Source organism: Equus asinus, chromosome 10 (assembly GCF_041296235.1).
Source record: "Equus asinus isolate D_3611 breed Donkey chromosome 10, EquAss-T2T_v2, whole genome shotgun sequence".
NCBI lineage: Eukaryota > Metazoa > Chordata > Mammalia > Perissodactyla > Equidae > Equus > Equus asinus.
Genome location: NC_091799.1, coordinates 20,161,637 through 20,182,173, shown reverse-complemented (window position 1 = coordinate 20,182,173; position 20,537 = coordinate 20,161,637). Strand labels below are relative to the sequence as shown.

The 20,537-nt window shown below is 41.6% G+C and overlaps 1 protein-coding gene across 5 annotated transcripts in view; it reads right to left on the bottom strand.

Annotated features, from left to right (window-relative positions):
• Window positions 1-17,745, bottom strand: part of SCAI (suppressor of cancer cell invasion) — a 143,403-nt gene extending 125,658 nt beyond the window's left edge. Inside the window, exons 1-2 of one of the 5 annotated variants that reach the window (XR_011506239.1) lie at window positions 17,550-17,733; window positions 16,836-16,880 (exon numbers count right to left, since the gene is read on the bottom strand). Coding sequence is in view for 1 of the 5 variants with exons in the window: in XM_044778784.2 (XP_044634719.1) it covers window positions 16,836-16,880; window positions 17,550-17,602 (98 nt within the window). In the remaining 4 variants the exon portion in view is untranslated. Of the gene's footprint in view, window positions 1-9,872; window positions 9,958-16,835; window positions 16,881-17,549 lie in introns of those variants that run through there. The other 4 variants (XM_044778786.2, XM_044778784.2, XM_044778785.2 and 1 more) reach the window with 4 other exon arrangements.
• Between the last annotated feature and the right edge of the window lie 2,792 nt (window positions 17,746-20,537).

Below are 20,537 nucleotides of genomic sequence, written 5' to 3'. Positions count from 1 at the left end.
TGCCTTTAAATCTTGTATCTAAGAGACTTGCGATAGCATGAACTGCCTAGAAACAGAATTCTTTTCATTCTTAATGGTCTTTACTTTCTTTGATACTTAAAAGTAAAAACGCATTGGTTACCCAAAATAGCTAGTTTTACCTAATTACTTGAACCACTGAAGAGGAATATCTGATAAAACTACACTACGTCAATTATAGAAATTGGGAAAATAGAAAATAATGGTTTTCGAAAGGTGAAGAAGTTTGAAGCATTTAAAAACACATCCACAAACTGTTTTCATTGTACTCACGGGATTTTAATAAACTCTCACAGGAAATTATCTCCACCAAAGTTTAAAAAAAATTCCTTTGTCGCTGTTTTAGTCTGCAACAGTAAAAATTTTATAGAGCCAGACAAAAAATGTGTTTTGCCTTAACTGTGCCATGTCCTAGCTGTGTTACTTTGGATAAATAACTTCACTTTCCCGAGCCTTAGTTTCTCTGTTGGTAAATCGCAACAATACCATCTGCCTTCTAACGGAGTAACAAACATAAACGCGATCTGCTAATAAGCACCAGCACCCTGGGAATTCAGTTACCCTCCCTTGGTCCCCTCCTTCCATTTAGTTCATTGACTCTACTCTGTAATCAACCTAAACATTAAACAATTAAGAATCGATAAACACATAGAGTGAACTGAATACTTCATCTATACAATTACTGCATGTCAAGTATTCATCAACAAATTTAAAGGGCTTGCTAGAAAATAAACTAGTGACAATAGGTAATATATGTAAGACATCACTGCCTAATCTATCAGTAAATGCCAGTTATTATTAAGAAGTACAAAAACCAGTACCTGCCCACCTCTGGTTTTGAAATTTCCCCATCACCATCTCCCTAATCCTTTTCCTCAAAGAAGTCATTCTGGTCTTCACCTCTTAAGTGAACCTTTAAGCCTTGAAAAATCTAAAACATGTTTATTAATTTCTTAGTCCCTTTAGACTTTCCAGCATCCCACTGCCCCTAACTTCTTTACTTAGAAGTATTTACTCCATCATTTCGGACTGCAACCTTTCTGCTGGTTATCCTTCCCTCCCTAGTCTAACAATAATGCAAACAGTAGCAGTGATTAGCAGCAGTAACGAACAGCCAACATTTTGTGACAGGCATTATCTAGACACTACACACACACACACACACACACACACACACACATATATATATCTCACTGAAGTCTCACAAGAACCCTATGAAGTAGATACCATTTTATAAATGAAGAAACTGAACTACAGGGGCCGGCCCTGTGACCAAGTGGTTAAGTTCATGCCCTCTGCTTCAGCGGCCTGCGTTTGCCGGTTTGGATCCTGAGCGTGGACCTACACACTACTCATCAGGACATGCTGTGGCGGTGTCCCACACAGAAGAACCAGAATGACCTATAGCTGGGATATACAACTACATACTGGGGCTTTGGGGAGGGAAAAAAAACTGAATTACAAAGAGGATGTTGCTTTCCAAGGTCACACACGTGGCCTGAATCATTCCAAAGTCACTGCTCATTATTAACATGCACACAACCTTCTAAACTAGAAGGACATGAGAATGGAGTTATTTGGGCAGGGATATTATTGTCCGTTTTTTTGCTGTTTTTGCTACTCTTTAGTTGAAAAAAATTTAATAAATATGCAAAATGAAAGTCAATGAGATAAAAATCTAGAAGGGAAGAGGACATAGAATCTGTTTTTCTTCTTTTATGATACTAACAGTGCTCCTGAGGGTAGAAATACAGCTTGTTCTTAAAGGTGAAGCAGTTTAATGCATAGTCTGGTCTCTCCTGCAAACTCCGGCAAAATGGAATAGCAATCCAGCCGTCTTCTGTAGTATCACGTGGTGGCCTAAGACGACAATCCCTAACGTGCTCGGCAATCTGCAGTTTGGCTAGGGCTTGGCAGGGAAGGCTCTTCTCTGCTCTACACGGGCACCTGCTGGGGCAGATGATAGCGGTCTGGAGGCTCAGGAGCCACTTTTAGGATGGCTTACTCACAAGGCTGGTGCGCTGATGCCAGACGTCAGCTGGGAGCTCGGCTGGGGCCAGGGCCAGGAGCTTCAGTTTCTCTTACACAGGCCTCCCACTTGATCTCCTCACAGCACAGCCTGGTGGTGAGGTTCCAAAAGTGAGTATCGCCCGAGAGGAAGATGGAAGTACACGGCATTTCTATGACTCAGGCCCAGAAGTCACACAGTGTTGCTTGAGCTTTGCTCTCTTGGTGGAGACACTTACAAAGGCCTGCCCTATTTAAGAGATGGGGACACAGACCTTACCACTAGATGGGAGCAGTGTCAAGGTCACACTGTAAGTAGAACATGTAGAATGAAAGATACTGTTGAAGACACCTTTGGGAAACACAATCTACCACGCCAACAGAATGGTTACGTCTCAGAATACATCAAAGTTGACTTTTTGTTAATAGTGTTTGTTGTTTTTATTAAATAGACTTTTCCTGCAAAAAGCAATGGGTAAAGAGATTGAAAACAATAATCTGGAGCTTTCCCTCTGTGATGAAATGAATTCAACAGCCTACAAGTAATTATCTGCAGAGCCAAACAATAGAGAAAAAGAGAAGAAAGAGAGGCCGGCCCCGTAGCCAAGAGGTTAAGTTTGCGCACTCTGCTTCAGCGGCCTGGAGTTTTGCTGGTTTGGATCCTGGGCGTGGACCCCGCACCACTCATCAAGCCATGCTGAGGTGGCATCCCACCTCATGACACAGCCAGAAGGACCTACAACTAGAATATACAGCTAGGTACTGCGGGGCTTTGAGGAGGAGAAGATGAAAAAAAGAAGACTGGCAAGAGATGTTAGCTCAGGTGCCAATCTTTAAAAAAAAAAAAGAAGAAGAAGAAAGAATGGTCAGGCACCTCCCAGAGAAAAAGAGTGATAAAATAAGGAAAGTGAGTTACCTCTCACTAAAAACTGAACGTATTTGAGTTGGAAGAAACTTTTGACGTCACTTAGTCTACTGTCTTTATTCTAGCAACTACTAGAAAATCGAACTTTTCTCATTTACCTTTCAATGAATGTAAGGGAAGCCTCTTATTTTTAGTGAAACTCGAAATTCTAAAATGCATAAATTTTTATTCATTTCATTCCCTATTGTTACTGGCAGTTTAAAAACCCTTCAAACTGAAAAAGCATCAAATAGTTTCAGAACCAACAAGGTATGAGAAAAGCTGAGGCACCTGCATTCTGTGTCAAAGAGGGTTCATGCGCAGAGAGAACAGATTACATGACAGATACTGAAAATGAATCAAACCCCTGGGGCACACGGGAAAGAAAAAGAGTGACTAGAAATCAGCCAAAGCTCTGGGGAGTTCACCAACATGTTATAATACATGCTCTTAAAACACACGCTTGTACAAAGACTTCATCCTTAACTTACAGATACTACACAGATTACACAGATTACAGCTAGAATTGGCTCTAGAGATATCCAATCCAATGGTTCCCAACGTTTTCAAGGATAAGAACCTCTTTTTAAGAGTAAAAATTCTGTGGACATCCATATGACAATTGCTGTGATTTTATTATTTGGTTATTGAGAAAAATCAATAATGACCGAAGTACCACGAACTCACTAACACCTCTACTAAATGCTACTGGTATTTTGTCACAAGGGCATTTATATGCAATAGCATGTACATTTGATTCAGATAAAATTCTTAGGAAAAACAGCATACATGTCAGTCATTGGTAAACATGTGAGTAAACCATATTTGAAAAGACTGAAACTGAGGAATTTTTAGGACTTCCTGTTCAGGTACATTACAGTAGGGTTTCTCCTACTGTGCATGTGGTCAGACTCAATAATCTCTTCCGACACAGATTCTACAATACTCTTATAAATTATTAAAACCATTCCCCTTCTTTTTAATTTATACCTTAATGATTTAAAACTGGTTTGGGACAAAACAGATGCATATTCCTATTTTATAAAAAAAGTAAGAATCTTCTTACTTGTTAATGACAATTTTGTTATCACCAGCCAGGAGTTACCTCAAGAGATTACTGGCTTGCTTATCTATTGTTAGAAAGACAGGCAAACGACAACTATTCTAAATCTAAAAGATTTATTTTTGGCAGCTGTTCTCTAAAAATCTATACACAATAACTATAGTTTGTAAAGCATCACGGCAGTTTAAAACTTCTGACTGCTACTTTGCAGGCTTTTGGGAAACCATGTGTGAGCACCTTCAACATGGGCTCCCTACCCAGAGAACTCCCAGGATACTGCCAAAGAGGCACATATGTCCTCAAGGCCCATGGAGAGATGGAGGGAACTGGGGAGAAAGAAACCCACCTGCAGAACAAGAACATAAAGAAGGGTGCCTAGGGGCCGGCCAGGTGGCACAGCAGTTAAGTGCACACATTCCACTTTGGCGGCCCGGGGTTCACCAGTTTGGATCCCGGGTGCGGACATGGCATCGCTTGGCATGCCAAGCTATGGTAGGTGTCCCCCGTATAAGTAGAGGAAGATGGGCACAAATGTTAGCTCAGGGCTAGTCTTCCTCAGCAAAAAGAGGAGGATTGGTAGTAGTTAGTTCAGGGCTAATCTTCCTCAAAAGAAAGAAGGGTGCCTAGCCTCAGAGTGAAATGTTTCCAAAACAGCAGTGAAGTTTATGAAAACACCAGCACCTCTTCTTTTGCTTAGCGTGTGGCGAAGGTGGCCTTTCCATGGCAGACTGCATCCACAAAGAGAACCCACAGCTAATAACGCAGAAGCCACAACAGGGAGCTTAGCAGCACTTTGGAAAACCAGGGATGAAACAAAGTAAGGCCATAAAAAAGACTAGGTTACACATTAGTCAGGGTTCTCCTGAGAAACAGAACCAAAAGGATGCGTGTGTGCAGACAGACAGACAGATAGATAATCAGGAACTGGTTCACACATTTACAGAGGCTGACAAGTCCGAGATCTGCAACCAACAAGCTGAAGACCCAGGAGCCTGAAGGTATGGATCCAGTCCAAGTCTGGAGGCCTGAGGACCAGGAGAACTGATGGTGTCAGTTCCAGTCTGGGAGCTAGCAGGCTTGAGACCCAAGAAGAGCAAAGTTTCAGCTCAAGTCCAAAAGCAGAAAAAGACTCACGTCCCAACTCAATCAGGCAACAGGAGTTCTCTCTTACTTAGCCTTTTTGTTCTTCTCAGGTCTTCAACTGATTGGATGAGGCCCACCAACACTGGGGAGGGCAATCTGCTTTACTCAGTTTACCAATTTAAAGGCTAACCTCATCCAGAAATACCCTCACAGACACACCCAGAATAATGTTTGACCAAATGTCTGGGGACCCCATGGCCCAGTCAAGTTAACATGTAAAACTAACCATCACAGCTTACTTGACTCTGATTTGCCCATTCTTCCTAGACAGCCAAGAAAGGATTGAAAAAGAGTTTAACACCAGGTGGCAGGTACCAAGCAGAGGAAAAGTGACTCTTTACTGGGCAACTGCCTTTTGGCTCTTCCCTCAAAAAGAGTGAACATGAGCAGGGTACTACCTCCCAATCTGTGGGACAAAAGACCAGAGAGAAGGCAATGATTCTCAGGATGAAGAGCAAATGGTTGGAGATTCAGTTATTAGGAAAGGCAAACATCACTGCCTGAAAGTAAAACATCCTTCGAGGCCTTTGATCAAAAGATAGCTGCTTTCAAAACATATCCATATCACACACACACACACACTGCCCATCAGAGGCATCCAGGAGAAAAAGCTCAGCCAGAGACTGAGCCCTCTGGGTACAGCGGAGCCAGTGCAGAAAGAAAGGAGACTCTCCAGAAAACAGTCACAGGCTCACATAACTCAGCCCTTGTGAAGCCAGGATCATCAGTCAAGCTGCTGGCCAGGCCTGTAGCCATCTCAAGGCTCAGCTGACGGAGGGTCGCCTTCCAAGCTCACTCACGTGGCTGCTGGCAGGCCGCACTTCCTTCCCATGTGGCACACCCCATGGGCTGCCCAAGTGTCTTTACAACATGGCAACTGGCTCCCCTCTATCCAGGGCTGCCTCACATCACGGCAGCCAGCCTCCCCCAGAGGGAGTGATTCCAGGTGGAGAAAGAGTACATCCAAGACAGGAGCCAAAGTCTCCTTATAACCTGATCTGGGAAGTGACATCACACCATTTGTGCTGTATTCTAGTCACCAGAAGTGAGTCACAAAGTCCAGCCTACACTCAAGGGGAGGAGAATTAAGCTCCACCTTTCAAAGAAAGGAAAGTCAAAGAATCTGTGGACAGAACTTTAAAACACAACAGAGACTAAAAGAATTATTAAGGAAAAAAAAAAGTAGCTGGATAAGTTATTAAGACATCAATGGATGTTTCTTTTTTTTTTTTTTTAAAGTGTTTTTTTTTTCCTTTTTCTCGCCAAAGCCCCCCGGTACATAGTTGTATATTCTTCGTTGTGGGTCCTTCTAGTTGTGGCATGTGGGACGCTGCCTCAATGTGGTTTGACGAGCAGTGCCATGTCCGCGCCCAGGATTCGAACTAATGAAACACTGGGCCGCCTGCAGCGGAGCGCGCGAACTTAACCACTCGGCCACGGGGCCAGCCCTTCAATGGATGTTTCTCACTGTATTCCCCAATCCCCAGTCCTTGCCTCAAGGGAGGTTTGTGTTTGTTTTCTGAAAATGTGAACTCCTTGAGGAGATGACGCTGAGGGAAGGGTAGAAAGATAGTGCCTTTGAGGGCAGAAAGATAGAAACGAGAAGAAAAAAGGAGTGATTTGTCTAGGAAGGGGAAGGGGTTCTTTGGGACCCACAAAAATAGGGACCTACAACTCTACTTCCTAGCAGGGTTCTAGCTAAATGACAAGTCCGTAGAGGGAAATGGTGAATGCTGCTCCAGGAAGGCTGAAACCTCTACACCGGAACCCCCATACCTGGCAAAGATTCTTGTGCCTGAAGCTGGTCACAACTATTAGAGCCACCAAACATCAAGGAACCACATCCCCTTCGGCAAGAGGCTTTGCAGTCACGGCCATAATGGACTGAAAACTAACCTTCCACCCTTCATCCTAAATCTCCCCAATTCTCGCACAAACCTACGGAGGCAGCAGATGCCCAATCTTCAGTTCAAATGCTGAGACTGAATTTTTCATCAGTTTGGTGGAATTGGAATAAGGTTTCCCAAGGTAGGATTTAATTTCACTTGAAGGAAATAAAATATTGTAACATTTCTTGGTGACCTGATTTTGTGAAATAAGATTCATACTTACTCTATGGTCAATTAATTTACCAACTTATGGATATCTTTCACAGCTCATTAATCTTGCTGGTTTCAAAGAAAGTTCCAAACAAGTTGTTACATAAAAAATGTTAAGATTTTTCCATCAGTAATATATTACCCCCATTTTTTTTCAGGCTATCCTCTCATAAAGTATAGAATATCAAGCAATTAGTTATATATCCATGTTATCTGCCTGGGTTTCCTACCCCAGAAAAAACCTGAGCTTGTGGGAAAGCCATGCATTAAAGTTAGGAATCCACGATTTCCATAAAAAAGAAAAAAATCAATTCTACAGCTTAGTCGGTTGATCTCTCAATAGATCGAGCCATAATCAGCATTACAGGTTCCCTATATTTCAGGATCTTAAATTATAACTCCCAACTGTGTGCTACTCAACTTTCATCAAAAACCTAAATGAAAAAAACTACATTTATGGAGGATTACTGAAAACGTAGCATATGTTCCACATAGCATTCTTCCACATTTGTTGCTTTCAAAGCTACTTCTAGGTTATACAATGCTTTCTTTCAAATAGAATCCCAGGATATAAAACAGATAGACAGGAGCAGAGTGATGCTAGAAGAAACAGGTCTCCTTGGAGAATGGCCAGTTCTAGGTCTGAGCAGAAAACATACAAGACGGGTCTGGAATATCTTGTCCAACCAGGAGCAAGGAAGCCAGGAGCCAATATAAAGAGGCTTCCACTGGGCAAAGCTAGGTAAACATGAACATCAATAAGAAAAATAATTATAATGGACTAAAATTCATCAACTATGTTTGAATCCACGAGTCGATAATATTATTAATAAAACAACAAAAAAGACACCCAGTCACCTTTGGAGCATGCTGGGGAACCAAAGCATATTGAAATCTGGTAAAAAAATAAATAAATAAAGGGGGGGGTAAGGCATTTATCCTGATTTTCCTTTTAGAAACTGTACTTAAGGAAAATCAAACAGTTGACGAAGGGAAGGCAAACAGATCAGATGCCAGGGAGCTGGAGGTGCAAGGAGGATGTGACTGCAACAGGACAGCACAAGCAAGTTCTTTGGAGTAAAGAAAATGTTCTGTACTCTTACTGCAGTGGTGGTTATATGAATCCATACACATGTCCAAGTTTCATGAAACTGTGCACACAAAAATCAATTTCACTGTAATGTTCATTTCAAAAAAAATTTTTTTAATTTTTTAAAGTTACTTCTCTTTATAGAAGTATGCCAGCTAATAATGAAGGAATGAGAGAATTAGAATGTTACCATCTGTAACCCCAAATGAAATTATAAATATAGACACTGATTACTATGAGTTCCTAACATGAAAAAAAGAAAGGCCTTGAGGGAAGCACACACCACTCCTACAAAGTAGTCTTTCAAAAAAAACCCCTGGATCTCATCAAGTCTCTAGAACTAGTCCTAACTACCAATTTATTAGACACACAGAGAATAGAGAAACATGTTAAGTGATACCATGAGGACAGAGTCAGCAAAATTCTGACTATGGAAAAACTGGTCAGTGGTTTGCCAAGTCAGTGGGGACAGAAGGGAATTTGGGGGGAGCGACGGAACTGCTCTCCGTCATGACTGTGATGGTGATTACGCAACGGCATGCAAACTGTCAAAATTCACAGACCTGTACACTAAAATAGGTAAATTTTATCGTACTTAAATTATACTTCAACTTTTTAGAAAATTAAAAATTCAGATTGCGGGAAATTCTTCACAATGAACAAGCTTTCTTCCACAAATAAAGAGAATGAGGAAAAAGAGACAGATGGGAAAACTATAGATTTAAAAAAATTTAAGATCTAATCAACAAATTGCAAGTTATGAACCTTCTCTGGATACCAGTTTGAACAAACAGATTTTTAAAACAATGATTAGCCAACTGTGGAAATCTGAACACTGACGAGATATTTGATGATATTAAGGGCACCCTGTTAATTTTTAAGTTATTGTTAATTGTATTGTGGTTATGTGTTTTAAAAGAGTCCTTATCTTTCAACATTACACACTGAAATATTTACAGATGAATAACGCATGGAACACACTTCAAGCGGAGCAGGGGGAAGCTGGGTGATAAACAACTCAGGTTCACTGCAGTATTCTAAGCGTGTCTGTATTTGAAATTTTCCATATTAAAAACCTACATACATACATACATACAAAGCAGAAGCGGCGCTTGAGAAGCTAGTCTGCTCACCCTTCTTCTGGCTACTCCTGGCATCCCGCCCTCGAGGGAACCCTTCAATTAGTCCCAAGAAATCTCTGGGCTCTTTTTGAACACCCTTGAAAGTCACTGCTTGAGCTAGTTTACGTTTTATTCTCAAATAAAATATGACCATGAACCTGCTGAATCCTTTGACCACGGGATCTGGGCCCCTGCAGAACACTTTTACGCAGAATGAAATTTTGGCCTCACGCCCTAGGTTTTCGCTGACACGTTCCGTAAGAAACAGCTTTACGAAAACCACTGCATTTCTGTAGGGATGTTGCTGAGGCAAAGAAACTATTACAAAAAAACTCTGTAAGCAGAGGATATTTCTCTGTTTCAATATAGACTGGAAAACATTCCCCTAGTTTTCCACATAACTACCTCCAGAATTTCAGTTTCTCACCAAGAAGTGCAGAGTTCCGTCTCCTAGAGATCAACACCACTTGTTTGATGATGACCTACAGAAGGACTGCAATGGACAGACTACACTGCAAAGAAAGAGAGAACATTCAGAGACAGAAAGTGGTCTGGTTTACTTCCACACCATGTTATTGGAACATTCTATGTCCTTCACATTTCACTCAACACGGTCCCTCTAGGTTATTTCATTCATTTTCGTGACTTGGATCACTAAGTGTTTGCTGATGAATTCTAAATCTGTATCTCAAGCCCTAACCTCTCTTCTCAGCTCCAGACCCATGTTTTCACCTGCCTAGTTAGAGACAGCACATTGAAGCACCTTACACTCCACATAGCCAACATAAACTCATAATCTTACCCTTCCAAACCTGCTCCCATATCTGCTGTCTCAATTAAAAGCCTTCCCACTCAACCTATTATTCAAGCTAAAAGCTCCTCAAGATACTGTGAAGAAAAGGAAAACGCAAGCACAGACTGGGAGAAAACAGCTGCAAACGTACACCTGATAAAGAATTTGTTTCCAGAACACATAAAGAACTGTTATAACTATATAAGAAGTCAAACAATGGACTAAAAAATGGGCAAAAAACTTGAACAGGAAACTCAGAAAAGAAGTTATATGAATGGCAAATAAATACATAAAAAGATACTCAACATCATTAGTCACTAGGGAAAGGTAAATTTAAAACATAATGATGTATATCACTTTAACCCCTAGAACAGCAAACAATGGTGACAGTTTCAAGAGTCTACATATGTTTCGAAACTTATTAAATGGTACACTTTAAATATGTGCAGCCTACTGTATGCCAGTTATACACCTCAATAAAGCCGTTTAAAAGAAAAAGAACAATAATACCAAGTACTGGCAAGGATATGGAGCAAATGGAATTCCATACATTGCTGGTGGAAATGCAAAATGGTACAGGCACTTTGGAAAACAGTTTGGCAATTTCGTAAAAGGCTAAAAGTACACTTACCATAAGACCCAGCAAGTCCGCTTCTAGGCATTTTACTCAAGAGAAATGCAAACATATGTCTTCACAAAGACAACTCAAATGTTCACAGCAGTTGTGTTCATATTAACTAAAAACTAGAAACAAGCCAATGTCCACCAACTTGGGAATGGATAAACAAATTGTAGTAAAATTATATAATGAAATGTTCCTCAGCAATAAAAACAGATTAACTAAGTTATGAACAATAACAAGGATGAATCTCAAAAGCATCATGCCAAGTAGGAGAAGCTTGATACAAAAGACTACATACTGAATAATTCACTTATATGAAATTCTAGAAAAGACAAAACAATAGTGATAGGAAAAAAGATCAATGGTTGCCAAAACCACGACTACAAGGGAACACAAGCAAATGGTGGGGGGGATGAGCAGCAACGGCAGTGTCCTATATCATAACTGCAGCGGGCAGTTACACAACTGTGTACACTTGTCAAAACTCATCAGGGCCTGACCCCGTGGCCGAGTGCTTAAGTTCGTGGGCTCCACTTCGGCAGCCCGGGGTTTCACTGTTACAGATCCCGGGCGCGGACATGGCACCGCTCATCGGACCATGCTGAGGTGGCGTCCCACATAGCACAACCAGAGGCACTCAAAACTAGTCCGGGCCAGCCCCGTGGCCGAGTGGTTAAGTTCGTGCACTCCGCTGCGGTGGCCCAGGGTTTTGCGAGTTCAGATCCCAGGTGCTGACACGGCACCACTCGTCAGACCACGTTGAGGCGGCATCCCACATGCCACAACTAGAAGGACCCACAACTGAAATACACAACTATGTACTGAGGGGATTTGGGGGGAAAAAGCGGGAAAAAAAAAAAGATTGGCAATAGTTGTTAGCTCAGGTGCCAATCTTAAAAAAAAAATACAACTATAATATACAACTACGTAGTGGGAGGCTTTGGGGAGAAGAAAAAAAAACTCATCAAATTGTATACTTATAATTGGTGAATTCTATTATATGTAAATAGTACCTCAATAAAACTTATTTTTAAAAAGACTGGAAGGAAAGGCAAAATAAAAATACTTAAACTAATGATAGTGCTATCATTTATTGAGTCTTTAATGTATGTAATGTAAGTATCGTATCATGTCCTTCACATTCATTCTTTCACTGACTCCTCTCAATCAGCCATTTATTGAATGCTCCAACAAAGTCACTGAGCACCTACGACCTGTGATGCACTGCTCTAGGTCATGGGAACAGAATAGTACAGAAAACAGACAAAAGTCTCTGCACTCGCACAGTTTATATACCATGAGAGGAGAGTAATAATCCTACAAGGTAGGTACTTTCATTACCTGCATTTTGCAAAAGAGCAAACAGGTTCAGAGGTTGAATACTTTGCCCCAGAGCCCAACACTAGTATTTGGAAGAGCTGGGATTCAAACAAGTCCAGGACTTCTCAACCTCAGCACCAATGACAATTTGAGCTGGATAATTCTTAGAGGTGGGAGGCTATCCTGTATTTTGTAGGTGTTCAGCATCATTCCTGGACTCTACCCAGGTAGTTGTAACAACTAAAAATGTCTCCAGACATTGCCAAATGCCCCCTGGGAGGCAAAATCACTGCTAGTTAAGAACTACTGCTTAATCTCTAAAAACTGACATCACAGCCCAAGCTTCTAAAAACACCCGACACTGCCCTGGCTCAGGTTCTGAATTCAGCTCACCTAAGACCTCATGATTAGTTAGTCTACATCCAGCCTCTACCCTGTCATTTCAACAGACACACTACCACTAAAATGAGCCTTCTAAACCGTCAGAGCCTAGATGAAATGTCTGTGGAAACTGCCCTCACTACCAGCATGGAGAATGACTATAACCCATTTGTATGTATACAAAGTCATTACACTGTCTCATTTTTTATGTCTATCTTCCTCACTAACATCTAAACTTTTCCCCAGCAGGGGCCATATCTCACTCATGTCTATATCCCTAACACCCAGAACTAGAAAGCATTTAAATGTTTTTTTAATTCAAATACAATTCTAACAAGTTACATATACCATCAAAACGCTGGATCCCTTTGCTTTAAATACATCACACACACAGAAAGCCCCCAAATCATACAATAAGGCTTTAATCAACATAAATCCTATCCAAACAAATGGGTCTTATTCCTAATTGGATCTGAAAAATTCTCTAAATCATAACCCAAACTTTATTAACAGACATATTGAAGTCTTCAGAATTTTCTGAAACCACAGAGATCAAGTTTCCTAACCTTAAAATTCCTTTCAGTCTAGTACAGTTTATCAGGGGCATTAAATAACATCACATTATTTTGGACCACCAAAGCCCCATCCCATGCTAACTCCCTCTGGCCACCAACTCATTTATTAGTTCACTATAGTTTTATTGAGCACCCCCTCAATACTAGAGGTGCTAAGATGAACTAAGATAAGGAAATAAAAGTTTTAGAGGGGGAAAAAAGAACAAAGGCACAACAGTAGGCTACGAGGTGCTTGCTCATCCCAAATTATCTTAGTTTTTCTTCAACGGTATGATAGCTTGGTCTGCACTAAGAATGTTCTCAAAAGATAACTCAGCAGGTAACTAATGTCTACTAAAAAGAATGACTTAACAACAACTATCCTAAAATAAAAACCATACTTTTGGCAATTGTTTTCCAAAATGTCTAAGAGGATATAATATAATAGTCAACAACTCTACACAGTAGGTCAACTCAAAAGGATCCTTAAGGCTACATTCAGCAACTAATTAATCGTGAAGTGTTCACCAGGAAGTTACATCATTTGATATTGAGAATTTTTATGGCCACAGGATGCAACTGATAATAACTGGTATAAAAAATTTCTAGCTAGAACCATTACATCCATTCTCTATAATCCCATCCGTAGGGCCTTAACTGGCCATTTTGTTTTCTATTTTAGAGCAATCCCGGAATGGTTTTTCTAAGGAAAATCTTGGTCTTGCCCACAGGACCTCTTTAGAGATGTATACTGGCTGTCCATTTTTCAGATCTAAATCCTGCCTTGATCAGGATCTGACCTTAATCAGACATGCAGAATATGTGCCCACATGACTCATGGCTGAGAATATAAGCTTAAACTCATTGCTGCCTGATGCTTACCAAAACCTGGTTACAAGAAATAATATTCACGGAGAATTATTTAAGGACTCATTCATTCAATAATCCAATCAACTGGTTTCTAAGTGCCAGGGATAAGCAGAGTCCCTGCAGCTTATTCGTCTCTTCACCCTGCGCCAAGCCAACCCATCAGTGAGCTGGACACCTAAACCACATCGCTCTGGCTCTTTGAAGAATGGTCACTGGCATTACCTGAACCCAGATTGAGAAGTATTACAAGAATCTTAAAATACTCACTACTATATTTATCATTGGGATTTTCCCCCCATGAAACCACACTGTCCCCTCTATGAAGACCAGTGAGAGAAATTTTTCTCAGATCTAACAGACAAAAAAAGTTGTGCTTCTCTTGAACAACACGTGTTTGACTTTATAAACACCATAAATCTGGAAGTTGAGAGTTTCTTTGCTCTAGGAAACTGAGAGCCAAATATGGAACCACCTTTAGTGACTGTGCAGTACTTTCCCGTCCACGTACTAACTTTGCTACTGGTTTAATTTTATTCTTCTTCCCTCACTTCTTTTTTGCCTTAATATCTTTATTTTTAATACTTTAGATTGCATCTATTCTGAAAAGAGGTGGGAAATAAAAAGTGTTTGATGGATGCATTTTTTGTACTTTCTGTGTGCCACCCACCGTCCTGAGCACTTTACAACCCTAGAAGGGTTTACCTATTATTATTTCCATCATACAGAAGAGGAAACTGAGGCTCAGAGAGGTTTATTAACACGCATATGCTCTCACAACTTGTATATGGCAGGGCTAGAATTCAAATTCAGCCCAAACGATTACACCTAGGAGTATGTACAGCCTATCCTGGGAGCAAACAAGGTCAAGTAGAGGAAGGTGAAGGAGAGGGTGGGGAAAGTCCCACAGACGATGTGACATTTGAGCCAACTCTTAAAGGAGGGAGCTAGTCAAGGAGAAAGTATTCCAGAGAGAAAGAGAAATCATGTGCAAAACCCCAAAGCAAAGAGAAAACATGAGTTCTGGGAATGGCAAGCAGAACATGCAGTTACATTCAGCCATTAATTCACCATGAAGGGTTCACCAGAAAGTTAAATCATTTAATACTAGACATTTAATAGGTCCATTATTGAGAATTTCTATGGCCACAGTACTAAATTGTGGCTAGAAAGATAAGCAGAAGTGAAATAAAGGCAGTCTCTTATTATGATTAGGCTAAAAAGTTTGAATTGTGTTCAGTAAGTAATGGGACCATCGAAGGATCTTAAGGACAAGAATTATAAGATCAATTTACAAAGCATGATGAATGAATTACAGACTCAAGGTAGGGAATCCTACCAGTCAGGAAGCTACTGCAAGAATCTGGCAGTGGGGTAACAAGAATTAAACAAGAACTGTTGAAAAGAAATATAATGCAAGCCATATATGTAATTTTTAATTTTCTAGTAGCTATGTTAGAAAAAGAAAGAAGTGAAAACAATTTTAGTAATACTTTTATTTAATCCAATATATCTAAAATATTATTTTATCATGTAATCAACATAAAAATTAGTAATGAGAAATTTTACATTCATTTTTTGTACTAACCTGAAATCTACTGTCTATTTTATACTTAGGGTACACTTCATCTTGGACATTAAATTTTCACTGGAAGTATGTGATCTGTATTTAGATTTTATAAAATTTACAGAAGAAAAAGTAGATTCACATACCCAAGTTGTTCTAAATATATTTACACATTTTCCAATATGTGAGTCAAGTATCAGTTTTTAAATTTAAATTAATTACAATTAAGAATATTAAAAATTCAGTTCCTCAATCAAGCTAGCCACATTTCAAGTGCTCAATAGCCACATATGGCTACCATATTGGACCATACAGGCCTAAGGAGTGACAAAGGAACTTTGGCTATTAGCACTTCCACCATCAGCATTTCATATCTACCTACTGTTGAGGTTTTCTGCATACTAACATCAATAACTTACCAAGTATTAACTACAACAGCAATCCTACTAGTCAAATCCTCAAAACTAGGTTACTTTCTCTAGGCCAGTGCCTACATCTGTGAAAAAAGGAATCCTCTAATGACTACACAGAATTGCTATGTAGTACCTGACACATGGAATGCACTCAAAAATGTCTGTGGAATGGATATATGTTCTTCATACTCAAGGAATAATTCATTTGTTTGCAGACTACGTAAGCCCTTCGTTTCTATTTTCCTGTGGTTCAACTGTTTGTAGCCTCTGTGTACAATGAAAAAAAAAAGCAATAAGAAAACCTATTTTCAATTGCATATTTATTAGAGACGTCATGGTATAATGGTTAAGAGCTTAAGCTCTGGAGTCAGACTGCCTGGATTCAAACCCTGGTCCTATCACTTATTAGATGTATGATCTTGGGTAAATATGTGGCCTCTCTGTGCCTCAGTTCCCCCCAGCTGCAAAACAGTGATAATGGTGCATACTTCCTTGGGGTACTCAGAGGATTACAGAAGATAATACATATAAAGCACCTACATATAGTACCTGCCACATAGTAGATGTTCAATAAAAATTAGCTGTTTTTAGTTGGTGGAAAAGAAGCTGAAATTATGGCTCAAGTGAAAAACAGGATTTCTCAATTATCCATGTTTCTGTCCCATATAATCTTATACACCACACACAAAAAAAAGTGTACAAGTAGTACTTTGAAGTCCCCAAAAGAAAGATCTTGCAGACAGTTATATTCATGAAGAAAGGAGCGAAATAAAAAACTTCACCTACTCACTGTGTCTAATTAGGCAGTATGGCAGAGGTGTAGCCAAGCAAATGGAAAAACACGAAGCAAAAAAGGCAGGCCTTTTGCCTTACCTGCTTTTCCGTTTTCGAGGTGGTTTCTCCACTGTGCCAGTCAGTCTACAGACCAAACAGATAAGATAGTAACTAAAAGTAACATCCAAGAACACATCTCCGGGCCCTCCTGTGCCAGTCAAAACCTCAGTGTCCCACCCTCTTAACTACAGGCTGGCTAAGTCTATACCTGACCTTACCACCGCCTTATGCTCTGTCTCCCCGATTTGCCAAGACCAAGCAATCCTGGGACTCGCTGTTCCCCTAATGTCTGCTTAGCCCAAACCCTGCTCTGCCTCCTGGTCCCTCACTCCATCCTCAGCTCCGATTCGTCACAGCCCAGCTCCCCAAAACCACCCCCCACCACCTACTCATTGTCTGCCTCGTCACCCCCGCAAGCCCCTCCGGCCTCCCCTTTCCTGTGCCCACCCCCTCCGAGCCCCGCCCCTCCAGGCCCCGCGCCCCCCGCATTCCACGGCCCCTCCCGGCCCAGAGCCCCCAGCCTCACCCCTCGGGGCCCCTCCCTCACACGCCCCTCTCACCCCGCCTCGAGGATGCTACGCCGGCCAGCCCGCTCCCCCGCCCCTGGGCGCCCCCCAGGCCCCCAGACTGAACCCCCCGCCCCTCCAGTCTCGGCGCCCCGAATGCTTCACGGCCCCAAGCCGCTGCCCCTGGGCCCGCTCCGGCGCCCCCGCCCCATCGCGAACCCCGACCCCCGCTCAGCCCCCGCCCCACCTGGGGGCCAGGCGACTCCGCGGCTGCTGGGGCTGCCGGGCTCCTCTGACCATCCGGCTCCTGCTCCGCCGCGGGAGCTGCTCCGGCGGCCGCAGGGCTCGCTCGGGAAGCTGAGGCGGCGGAGGCTGGAGTAGGCGGAGAGGCGGGAGGAGGGCCTCGCGCCTCTGCACGGCTTGCCGCGGGGCCCGCCTCCCCCGCGCCTCTCCTCGGCTCCCATTGGCTAGAGCCTTAGTGTGGCCGAAAGCCTGGAGGTCGATTGGACGCTCGGGCCGTCACATCCCGCCACCTAGAGTTTGGTTGAGACTGCAGGTGGCAGCGGAGGTGCCTTAGAGACTGCTAGCACGGCCGGGGAGACCTAAGCGCCACCGTGCGCCTGAAAGTAGGAACTGCATCTCCGGCGCCAGACACCTGCCGGCAGGTTCTGCTCGCTCTGCGTCCTGCATCCCACACACCTGCTGGCACCCCCAACGCTGCATCACGCCAGGACCAAACGCCAAGCACTGCAATTTCCCAAACTCCTCTGGCAGGTGCGACAGTGAGGCAACTCTCCAAAACGAGCTTCATTCTGAACCACCTCGTATGCAGTCCCTGTCTCTACATCAAGCTGAAATGGTCTCACAGATACGCTTCTTAGAGGATCCAGCCAGAAAACTGTAAGAATCTACCAAAATAAAGCGTGGTTTAGATGCTCAGTCCTCTGCAGAAAAGATGACAAGCTTGAGTGCAGGCTTCTAAAAAAGCAAGAGATTTTTTAAATTACCAGGAAAGAAAAATCAACACCGCAAATTGATGCTTTAACTAAACGCAATGTGTTCTATTTTGAAAGGCCTGAAAAGAATTGATCCCTGTGTGCTAACCGTTCTATGATACTGCAGATGATTCTAAGTTCTACACCAGTTAATCAAATTTCACTGCATTTTTATTGTTGTTGACAGACCTAAGAATGCAAGACTACCAGCACACAGTATGTTACCCTTCCTCTTCTACTTTAATAAGGATATCCTTGAAAATAAGACATGGCTTATTAACATATTATAAAATTCTTCCTTTAATGTGATAATCCTCTTCAGCCTCTCTAGATTTCTTGGGTACAGTTTTTGTTTAATAGATCATTGGCATCTTTTCTTGGAGCTGGGAGGAGGCATATAACTTTGTCTTAACCTACTTCCATTTTATTAGAACACATTTTTATGCATCAATAATGTGACAGCCTAGAGTAATACACACCAACAGGTTGGGGACAAATCTCTCACCAATCTTCACAAATGGCAAAAATGAAGATACTACAGTTTTTCACAAAATCAAATTTATTTGGTGTAAAGGGCTGTCCTTTGAGATGGCTCTTTTTACATCTTTGATGTCAAAAAAATGATCTTCCTTCTATGTAATAATTGATAGTAAATTGTAGTGGGATTGTTTTAAATGGCTTTGACAAGGAAAAGAATATTGTCAAACATCTGTTGGTTTCCCAAATTAATATATTATGTAATCCCAAAATCACAGAACCACAAAGCGCTTCAATCCCAATCAATAGTGTCTACCTTTATTATCACCAAGCCAGAAAAAAATTCAAAATAATGCCAGACAAGACTGGGGGAGTTGAGGTAGGAGTCCTGGTGGGGAGGATAAACTCACTAGGAAAGTAATCTCGAAATACTATATTTCTTAAAATATGGACTGAAATCCTCTGCCTGGTTTTCAAGGCTATCATAACTGGCCAACACGTGATACATGGTAGATACTGTCAACAGAGCTGCAGGTATTAATTTCTTATGCCTTCCCAAGAAGAACCCTCAAGTTGTATGTTTGAGTCATGTCCAAGTTCTAGTATTCTGGGCTTTTACTATCTTAAGAAATACACATCCCATCATTCCAGACCACGTTTAATTCACACTTCCTCTTTTAAGCCTTCCCCAATGACTCCATCCTACATCAAACGTTTCCTTCTCCATATTTGTTGTACGTACTTAGATAAGCTACACTATGTCAGCAATTATATATTGCCTTGGATTATTCTTACTTCCCAGCTACACCGAATTTGGGCAAATGGTATATGCAAGTGAGCACTCAATAAATGGCAGCTTTGGGCCAGGGACTCGGCACTTTACGTGTGCCATTTTTGACCCTGATATCAACCCTGTATGGTATTCTCTTATTTTAAACACAGAATTTTAAGACTCAGAGAACCCATCTTGCTCAGGGTCACACAGCTTCAGTAACACATATGGCTTAAGACGTACTCTGGCATGTCCTACAGGGATTCAAGTTCCAGCTCTCCTGTGCAACCTTGGGCAAGTTACCTATCCTCTCTAAGCCTGTTTCCTCATCTGAAGGGGGGGGAGAGGTAATATAGTCAGAGAGTCATAGTAAGGGGTAGCACAAAACAGGGCATGTACGGCATTTAGCTGGGTGTGTTCAATACAGGTTAGCTGCTATTACTGCCTGGTAGAGCTGGGGTTTTTTACCCAAATGCTTTGATCCCAAAGCCTATATTCTTTCCACTATTCCATAATGCCTCGATAGAATCTTTTATATCCCATTACCATTTATACACAAAAGCAGAGTGGTGAGAAAAACAGTGGGGCCCGGGGACTGAGTGGAATATACTAATGTAATAAGTAATTTTCTTGACACACAAAAACATCCTCATAAATTTCATGCATTTTTGAATTAAGGAAATATCTGACTGACCTAAGCCAGCATAAGCTTACTCTCATGTGGGTAAGAAAGGCATATATTCACCAACTGACTGACAAGGAAATAGAAAACTAGTAAGAGGAGAATAAGGAACCAACCTTCCCCCAAGCATCTACTGTGTTGGCATCATACTAGGGGACTTTCCAAATGCTTCTTTTTGGTTTTCTATGACCGTATATTTTGTCAGCATGACTGCACACTGTAAATACACAATTGAAAGAGCTGTGAGAGTTTCATGAAGCATGGTTCTGGGCACTGGATCCAGGACGTTAACAAAGAATATTGCCCTCA